The following is a 10276-nucleotide window of genomic DNA, read 5'->3' on the forward strand; positions in this document are numbered from 1 at the left end:
CACAGTTGAAGAGAAAAAGGGACCGAGGTTCCTCGGCGATTGATCGAACGTGGTTGTATGCAGTGATTTCCCCAAACCGACAAAAAATCTGACGAAAATTCGACAAAATCCAACATAAAACCGAAGAAATCCGACGAAATCCCCAGCTTTCGTAGATCCGACGCGCGAATAGGGAAGGAATGACGGGACTTGGCGGTAACCCTAGCCAACCAATAAATTTTCCGAAAATATTGCAGATTTGACAAAAAGGACGCCACATGAGGGTTTTCTGAGGTTTTCCGCTCGCTTTGGGAGGAAATCGCGACGAGCGATTTGGCTAAGGTGGAGGAGTTTTCCACCGCTGGAAACCCTAGAACCCACTGCGAACCAAAACCGTAAAAAAAACTAAAGAAAATAAAATGTCTGAGGTGGACGTGATGTCAGGAGAGGGAAATGGGTTTCGGGGTTTTTTTAGGAACCAAACAGCCCCTAAGAAGGATTTGGGAAGTGAGTAGATTTAAATATAAATAAAATCCATCCTCCGGGTTTCTAAAGGAAAAAAAAACAAAAATTCCTTATCTAGTCGGCTAATATACGGCTCACATCACAGGATAAAAGACCCACAAAAAATGTCCTCTTAAACCATTTTCAGTTTCTAAATAAAAAATAGGGACAAGGGAACTCCAAGGATGGCGATTCCTCTCATTTTTCTCTAGAATGGAGCGAGAACAACGGAGGCTGGCCACGATCTTCTCCGTAGATTTAAATATAAATAAAATCCATCCTCCGGGTTTCTAAAGGAAAAAAAAACAAAAATTCCTTATCTAGTCGGCTAATATACGGCTCACATCACAGGATAAAAGACCCACAAAAAATGTCCTCTTAAACCATTTTCAGTTTCTAAATAAAAAATAGGGACAAGGGAACTCCAAGGATGGCGATTCCTCTCATTTTTCTCTAGAATGGAGCGAGAACAACGGAGGCTGGCCACGATCTTCTCCCACCTCAGTCCCAGCCGTCAATTATCTCAGCATCGACGGCTAGGATCCCTCGAGCCCTCCGCCGCGTCCAGTGAAAATGGAGCAGATAGTAGCTCATGTGTCTTTTGCAAGGTTGCTCGAGGAGAATCTGCAGCTGTTAAGGTATAATTATCTCGAATTAATTTGTGGGTTTCCTTTAAACTTGATGATTTAGATACCCTTTGACCCAATTTAACTAATTTTGTTGTAATTGCATATTACAAGTACATTATTTTTGACCCCACCCTCTTTCTTATTACTGGGAAATGTGAATTTTTCATATGGGCATTCTTTGTTGATATGAATAATAATAATATTTAACTATATGTCGTAACCTGAACTCTGGGGTGGTGAAATGAGTATGTGAAATTGAACTTGAAGTAGGTTTCTCGGGAAGAAAGTGCTTGGTTTTATCTCAAAGAATTAGGACTGTAATGAGAGAGGAAGAAGGATATGTCATACACATTGCTAACTTTATTAAGGAAAAGAAAACAGTAGGGAATTTTTAGCCTTTTTGGGAACAAAGACCAAATTGTCTTCAACCTTCCGTCGGCTCCCATGTTAAAAGAACTCCCACCAAAAAGCACTGCTTAAGCCAATCTAGAAAATTTATCAAAGTAAAAGAACAGAGAATTCGGATGCCACTTTATTTACAAAACTAATTCCACTTAAAGCCATAAAAAATTAATTCGGATGCCACTATATCAAAAAACTAATTTGGATGTCACTATTTTCACAAAACTAGTTCGGTTGTCACTATATGCAATGCTTCTTTCTAGCATTTTTCTTGCTGGCTCAACAACGACATACTGAAAAGGGGGATGTTTGTTGGTTTGTTCGTTTTTGTTTTGTTTTTGGTGGGGGGTGGAGGAGGGGAGTGTGGGGACTTAAAAGGTCCAACTAGTGGGCTCAACTAGGGTAATGATATGAGAAAAGAAAAAATACACGTGGTTTGGCTTTTAGGCCCAGATACATGGGTGAAAACAAAATGTCCACCGGTCTCAACTAGGGTAATGAAGTGAAAAAACACACACACACACGCACACAAATAGATGCGGAGGATTTATGTGGTTCGGCTTTTAGGTGTACATCCATGGGCAAAGACAGCAAAATGTGCACTAATGAAAATCAGCAGAATATTGCAAGAGCATTACTGTCTCTCAAACTCAGAAGAGTATGCGACACTCCTTCAGATCCAAATATCAATCTTGACCTTTTAAAGGGAGAAACTCTTTCTTTGGCTCTCCATACTTTGCTCTCGAGATGCCCTCCCTTTGGATTGAAAACGTCTATCTATAGTTCCTGATACACGCAATTGTCAATGTGCAAGATTTCATTCAGTTAAGTCATAATGCGTGCCAGCCGCTGAATAGGTTTGCTACCTTAACCTATGAGCAATTCGCCACTGTATGCATTTAATGCATTTGTGGTTTCTTTTCTTTCTCTTTTCCAATGACTAATGGCCACTTTATTTGACATTTTTATTTTGGTGTGGATTCAACACCACACCTAACTGCTGTGGTGTGGGGGTAAGGAGCGGGGTGGGGGATGGAGCTTGGCTCTGCTACTGATAGGAAACAAGAGGTGATTTAGTTTTACAATTGACTGTTTGATTGAGGGAAATGTATGAACTAAATCAATAAGATAACAAATAATACCGATTCACCCTCACTCTTGCAAGCACCCTACTTATGAAAAATCCATAGAAATCATCCGATACAATCTTGTAACTCTTAAATTAGTAAAAAGGGAAAATTTTCAGCCAAACCTATTCTTAGATAGATACAAATCCAGATCTTCGAAAATAAATGCTAGTCTTAGAATTGGCATTCACCGTTTCTGAGAGTCTACCTATAACCGGCCTAAACTTGAGGTCTATGACATAGATAACAATTCATTTCAAAATAGTTTAGATTGGTCTGCGATGATAGTTTTCCTGGTAGTTATAGGAGCATATTGTTATATTTCTGACAGTCTTTTGGTCTGCTATAATAGTTTTCCTGGTGGTTATAGGAGCATATTGTTATATCTCTGATAGTCTTTTGCTAATCTGTCATGTGCTTTTATATGTCTATGAAATAACTCCCGTGTGCAGCAAATCAACCCATGTGCTTCATTATTCTGTTATTCCTTTCTAGTACACAACAGAGTTGTTATTTAACATGGAAAATTTGCATTATGGTTCATGAATTTCCATCCTAAGCCGTCATAGTAAAGCCTATGGTTGAGGTTCATAATCTGGACTTTATCAGTTATCATGTTTCTAATTGCTTGTTTGTTATTCTTGTATGCAGCTTTATGAGGATGATATGTGCATGTGCATTCTGGATTCTAATCCATTGACCAACGGGTAAGGTTCTCTTCACGTTATAATCTAGATGCAGTGATTCATCTCCAGATGAATAATTGAACAAGTTTTTTCTTAGAACTTGGACATTGTTGATCTCTTTGATAAATCAAATCTTATGGTACTAGTGCTGTTTTCTTACTTACCTGAGTTTGGACTCCTTTTATCTTAAGATTCATAGTTGGACAATTACAAGAGGATTTGCTAATGTTAGATATTTGTGGTCGTACTCTGGAAATCTGAGCAATCTTCTAGGATTCTAAAGCATAAACTTGGTCATAAGTAACTTTTATATCTTGTGACTATATTGTTCCTTTCCTTCTAATGAGATACATGAACTAGTACAATAATTGCGTATTTAAGTAAATTCCTACCTCTGTAGAAGCAATTTTCTCAGTTTAAATTTTATCTCATGATATATACTATCAACACGATGACATGTAACATTAACATGTATTTTTTCGAAACTATTATCTGCGTTTCTTCATGATTGGCTAAAAAAATTTCATCTGTTAAGAATGTAAGTTTGTTTTTCATTAAAGAAAAAGTAGTGTATCTCTGAGCTTGTGTCTTTAATTTTCGGGTGAAATTGTATTCTATACATGTTTTTTCAGTTTTTCTACTTGGCAACTAATGTCTATATTGTTGTTGTTTCTTTTTCATACTAATTTTTTCCCTGGATTTCATGTTGTTTCTTTGTAGGCACTCTCTCATCATTACAAAATCTCATTATCCCTCTTTGGATGCAACTCCACCTCATGTGAGTCGCATTATATTTTCATATTCATGCTTCACATAAATTCCTACATAGATTTGCATATTCATGCTTCACACAACTTCCTACTTAAAAGTCGAGGTCTAATATTTCTACTTCCTGCACAACATATAACCTTCAACTTGGTAACTTCATTATGCTTCTTAAAAGTTGAGGCCTACCTCACATATTTCTTGTAGGTGAAAAGTCAAATATGCTGTGCCTTTCATTGCTTAGGAATGTATTATTTGGCTGAAAGTCTTAAGTGAAGAGGAAGCAAGCAATATGCAATGCCAACTGTCCCATATATTGCGGATAATTCTAGGTAGCAAGACGGTTAGTCTGAAACTAACCAACCAAATGCATAGTGTCAACAAGATTTTGATTTGAGATCACTAGTTAAAAGGAATGCAACACGTCGTGTTGTAGTGGGGGGCTTCACAACAGAGAAGATGTTTATACAAAATAGAGAGTAACACAACACTAAACAAACACATTAGAGTGGAAGTGAACAACACATAATGACTTCACGTGGTTCAGTCTGTATGACTATATCCACAGGCGAAAACAGCAGATAAATTTACTAATCAAAAGAGAAGATTACAATGAGGAAATCAATCTCTAATCTAAAAAAACTCACTATACAATAACTCAGAGAAAGAATTACTCAATAACTCTCTCTCTCCTCTCTCTAACTATCTATTTTCTCTGTCTGATGCACCTTTCATCCTTCATCTTTAGATGTATTTGTAGTCTTCACATATCAATGTGAAGTAGACAAAAAAGTCGGTGGTATAGTACGGTTAAGTTGTGGGCTACAAACATAATAATTGGGCTACTTTTAACACATGCAACATTTGTGAGGAGGCGGTATGCAACATGAGTTTTCATTCTCAATTTAAAATCGCATGTTCTGACAAATCTTCATCTTGACTTTGATTGTGACAAAACTTCTCTTCACTTTTGTCATCTCACTAACAGCCCCTGACGGGCTTAACGTCGCTTTGTTGAACTCCAAGCAATTTAAGACAGTGCTTGAACTTTTGCAAATGTATGAACTTGCTCATCATATTCGCTAAGTTAACTGCAGTGCCAATTTTCAGAATCGTGATGACTTTAATTTCTCTAATAAAATGACATCTGACATCTATATGTTTGGTTCTTTCATGATACATCCGACGCTTCGTTAAATGCATTGCACTCTTGACTTTCACAGAACATTGTAGTAATACATTAGTGTAAGTTGAGATCTTCAACCAAATCTCTCAACTGAATAGCTTCTTACACTGCTTCTGTCACTATCATATACTTTGCCTCTGTAGTAGACAAAATAACTGTCAAATGTAGAGTCGCCTTCTAACTAATAACACTATTTGAAAGAGTAAATACATAACATCTCAAGAATCGTCTCTTATCCAAATTGCCCGCATAATCTGAATCAAAATAACCAATTATTCTGCAGTTGGAATGTGTTCTTGCTAAAATATAAACCAATATTAGCAGATCTTCTTAAATATCTAAGTATTCATTTCATAGCCTGCTAATGAACCTTTTCTAGCTTATCCATATACTGACTCATAATACTGGTTGCATGTGAAATATCCGGACAGTTTTTAATCATAGCATACATAATGTTTTTTACTGCATTGGAATAAGAAACATAAGGCATGTACCATTCTTCCTCGATTTGATGTGACAAATCTGTTGAAAAATGAAAATGAGCAGCAAATAGAGTTTTCACAAGCTTAGCATTGAGCAAGCTAAATCTCTTCAAGACCTTCTTGATAGGACAAATTTTTAAAAACAACCCCTTTTTAAAATTAATAGGCAAAAACGATCGTTTCGAAAAATAATCGGCAAAATCGACTCTTTTCGTCTGAAAATGATCGATTTTGCTACCTAGATTTTTTTAGTTGGGAGTGCACGGGACTACTAGTCCCGTGCATCCTATCTCTCTCCCCTAACTCACCCGTCCATATCTCTCCTTTTCTTACTCACGTCCTCCCTCTCCCTGCCCACCCCTCCTCCTAGCCAGCACCCAGCCCCCCCCTCCATTCCTCTCCACACTCCAACCCTCTTCAACGCCGCCCGTCTCCACTTCACCTCCCCTCTCTCCTTTGTTTCCATTCATCAGGCCATTTCCTTCGCCTTTCCTTCACAATCCTCATCACCATCCAGCCTCTTCGTCCCCAACCCCGGATCCGCAAGCGACACAAATTCTCCAAGGTCAGACAACAAGCCCACCCCAATCCAGTCGGCGACTTCACCGTCCTATCACACGAAAAAACCCCGGCAATCGGCAAAGGAAGCTGGATGGCCGGTGGTGGACGTGCGCTAGGAGCGGAGGTACGGTGGTAGGGCGGCGGGGTGGTGGTGGTGGGTGGAGTGGCTCGAGTTCGGTGAAGGAGGCGCGAAGAGGATGGATCTGAAGTTGGAGGAGGGGCGGTTGTAGGGGGCAGGCCTGTGAGAGGCGTGGAGCTTGGCGGCCGTTGTGATGAGATGAGGAGAGTGGATCTGAAGGGGGTGGCGGCGGGCAGGTGGCTGAGGGTGGAGGTGGCGGCGGGTGGTTGAGGGAGGAGGAGGTGAAGAGGGCTGGTTGGGGAGAGAGGATTTGAGTTTTGGTTGTGGGTTTAGAGGAGATAGGGGGAGGTGAGTGAAGAGAGAGAGAAGTTGACGGCTGAATTAGGGGAGAGAGATAGATGCACGGGACTAATAGTCTCGTGCACTCCAACTAAATAAATCTCGGTAGCAGAATCGATCATTTTCAATCGAAAATGGTCGATTTTGCTGATTATTTTTGGAAACGGTCGTTTTTGCCTATTAATTTTAAAAAGTGGTTGTTTTTAAAAAATTGTCCTTCTTGATATATTTCTCTGAGATAGAAATAATCTTTCTTCTCATCTGTTCTTGTAGATTTCCATTTCTAAATCTTCTTCGTTGCTCCTAAATCTTTTATCTCAGACTCTTGCTTGAGCTGAGATTTCAACATGTCGAAATCTGACATGTCAAATCATGTTATCAACATACAAAAATAAATATATAAAAAATTATCATTGAGCTTTTTATAATAAACACAATTATTATATTTACTCCAAGAGTAATCATGCTCAAACTTGAAAGTATCAAACATCAAATACCGCTATTTTGAAGACTGCTTCAACATATAAAAAGATTTCTTTAACCTGCACACGACCTTATTTACCTTCAACAATGAACCTTTCCGGTGATGCATAAGGATCCCTTCCGATTGATGCATAAAGATCTACTCTTCAAGCTCGTCATATAGAAAAGTTATTTTCACATCAAGTTACTCTAGCTCTAGATCAAAGCGAGCAACCATGGAAAGTAACATGTGGGTTCAAGTGTGCTTTACAATTGGAGAGAACACTATTAAAGCTCACACCTACGGTCTGGCTATAGCTTTTACCTATGAAGTGTGTCTTGTATCTTACAGAATTTATATTGATCAATGGAGGAGCAATATTACCATTTTTGTTCAAAAAGATACTAAAGTGGCTGATTGACTCATTCTATACTAGAAATAATAGCGAAAAATCCTTTGATAACATAGATTCCTATTTCTTAATGATATCCCATGATCGAGACAATCCTAATAATTTTCTGTCCTCTTAAGGCCTTCATTAACTCTCATGTTTGGTTCTTGTAAAGAGACTATGTTTTCAGCCATTGCAATAGTCCACTCTGCAGCCTCACTGACACTAACGACCTCCTTATAGGTAGAAGGCTTTGGAATCTCGATTGATTCTGCTATACTCAAAACCTAGAGAACCATGTGTACATAACATAGAGGAGATTGAATTTGCCTTTTTGTTCTTCCGGTGGCATTATACTGTTGTTTTGGTGGTATATCATCGTCTGAATATAAATACTTAAACTACTATATCCAAGCTAATTGATCTCGTGACGCTTGATCTTGGGCGATCCTCCAATTAGATAAAAGAGGTGAAGCACAAACTTGTATTTGACTTGAATTGCGACGACTTCATTCCAATTTCGCCAACCTTCAAGATATCATGATTAAGCTCAATTCCATTCAACCTGGATTGCATATAGGAGGAAAACACAAATACTAGAAATCACTATTAGAAATTGTTTGTTAATCATCAAAACAAGATTAGACAATAAGCTCATAAACATGAGACCTAACAATAGGTGCTACAATAGTGTCAACTTCAAAGGATTTAGATTTTGACAATACTTATTTGTGTATATGCAGTTAGGGCATATGTGAGACATGACTGGATGTATTGAGCAAACAAGGTTTGTTTTGTGATCAGAAAACTAACAAATTATACTTTTGTGAGCGCTGTATTTTTGGTAAACATCATAGAGTCTCATTTAGTATTGGTGTTCATAAAACTAAAGATACTTTAAATTACTTCCATTCAGATGTTTGGAGTCCCTCGCAGGTTCCATCGAAAGGTGGAGCTCGTTTTATATTAACATTCGTTGATGATTATTCTAGAAAAGCTTGAGTGTCTCCTTTGAAGCATAAGAGCGATGTTTTTAGGGCCTTCAAGCAATGGAAGGTTATGATTGAGAAACAAATAGAAAAAAAGTGAAACGTCTCAGAACTGATAACAGGATGGAGTTCTGTTCCACGAAGTTTGATCAGTTCTACAAGGATGAAGGTACTGTGCTCTGAAGCCCCCTCATTGCATCATGTCGCAGCGAAGAAGGGAGCTTTGCTATTTGCTGAATTGCTTTCCATCAACATCCATTGATTGCAAACCTCCTGTTGAGATATGGTCTCACATGCATGTTGATATTCATGTCTTTGAATATCTTAGGTCACAATTGTTATCATGTTAATGAAGAAAGTTAAAAGCTAGTGGGAAGAAGAGAATTGTTCTTGTGTATCACTTTCCATCAACATCCATTGATTGCAAACCTCCTATTGAGATATGGTCTCGCATGCATGTTGATATTCATGTCTTTGAATATCTTAGGTCCTAATTGTTATCACATTAATGAAACAAAGTTAAAAGCTAGTGGGAAGAAAAGAATTGTTCTTGGTTATGGTTTTGGAGTTAGGGTCTATGGAGTCTGGTCACCTAGGTAGTGAAAATTCTATGCTATGACCAAGAAAGGAGTTTGGTATCCCTGCAAAAAGAGAAGGTGCCAGTAAGCAGGTTAGTTTGAAGAAAAACTTAAACAGGAACCATGAGAATGGTTCACATCAACCTGATTGGATTAGCAGAACAACAACAATACAATGTTGCCTCCAGTCGAGCATGGAGGCAATATGTCTCTCTTTAAAACTATGATTATGAAGGCTTGCTAGCATATGCACTCAATCTAACAGAAGGGGTGGAGTTCCTGTACCGAGCCAATTAATCTTTCAACGTGTTATTTCTAGTGCAGAGACCACTTGGTGGATTGATTCTATGTGTGTAAGAGATAAATAAAATCACTTCAAAATGTGAACTTGTCAAACTGTGAAAGTGAAGGAAAATCGTTGGCTATAAGTGTGTTTTCTAAAAGAAGTCTACGACTCCAGGTACACTGGTACAGAGAGAACAATATTCTCGTATAGTTTTCTAGGCACTACAATCAGAAGAGGGAGTAGGCAACAACTAGATATTCTCTCCCATTGTGAGGCACACTTCCATACTGATAATGAGATAATGGTTCTCTCCAGTATTTCATAAAGTCCTTAGTGACATAGTGACAATAGAATTGAAGCAATGTAAGGGTCGGTTCTGTGACTATTGTATAGTGGATGAATAGTTCTCTTGATTATTCTTGAATGAGTTCATGAAGTGGTAGATGAGAGTTCAAATTTGATAGAAACAGGAGTACAGTACTTTGGATTCATTGTTTATATGAGTTGATACTATGAGGGTAATGGTTGGTGAATCAGGGGAAGATAAGAGCTTATAGTTCAGATGGAGGAAGCTTGTGGTCATTGTGTCAATAGATAATGGATGGAATAGCTGAAAAATAACAAACTAGGTGTGAAGGTGTGTGATATGCAAACATCAGTTGAGATGACTTTTGCATCGGATTTGTTCAAAGATTAAAACCAGGTGCATGTGCATCCAAAGATTTGTAGAGAATATAAACGATTTGGGAAAATTGGCTTTATGCTGTGAAGAATTAAATGTACTATATCTATTCAGGGATAACCAGGGTATAGACTTGGCCCTACACCAT

At 38.2% G+C, this 10276-nt stretch overlaps 1 protein-coding gene across 2 annotated transcripts; it reads left to right on the forward strand.

Annotated features, from left to right (window-relative positions):
* LOC109843777 (adenylylsulfatase HINT3-like) lies at positions 573-8435 on the forward strand. Of its 2 annotated transcripts, XM_020412738.1 has the most exons (5): positions 573-716; positions 962-1121; positions 3293-3348; positions 4048-4105; positions 8337-8435. In XM_020412738.1, the coding sequence occupies exons 1-5, from the start codon at positions 697-699 to the stop codon at positions 8349-8351; spliced, it is 309 nt and encodes a 102-aa protein (XP_020268327.1). In that variant the 5' UTR covers positions 573-696; the 3' UTR covers positions 8352-8435. The 2 variants fall into 2 exon arrangements, with proteins under 2 accessions (XP_020268327.1, XP_020268326.1); XM_020412737.1 differs by lacking the exon at positions 573-716 and having other exon boundaries at positions 827-1121; positions 8337-8429.

Source organism: Asparagus officinalis, chromosome 5 (genome assembly GCF_001876935.1).
Source record: "Asparagus officinalis chromosome 5, Aspof.V1, whole genome shotgun sequence".
NCBI lineage: Eukaryota > Viridiplantae > Streptophyta > Magnoliopsida > Asparagales > Asparagaceae > Asparagus > Asparagus officinalis.

What these genes read in the sequence shown, in the direction of transcription:
- LOC109843777 (XM_020412738.1), top strand. Translation starts at nt 697, where the DNA reads ATGGAGCGAGAACAACGGAG. An exon ending in GAGAATCTGCAGCTGTTAAG is followed by an intron (nt 1,122 to 3,292) that starts GTATAATTATCT and finishes TCTTGTATGCAG; the next exon opens with CTTTATGAGGATGATATGTG. An exon ending in TCTAATCCATTGACCAACGG is followed by an intron (nt 3,349 to 4,047) that starts GTAAGGTTCTCT and finishes GTTTCTTTGTAG; the next exon opens with GCACTCTCTCATCATTACAA.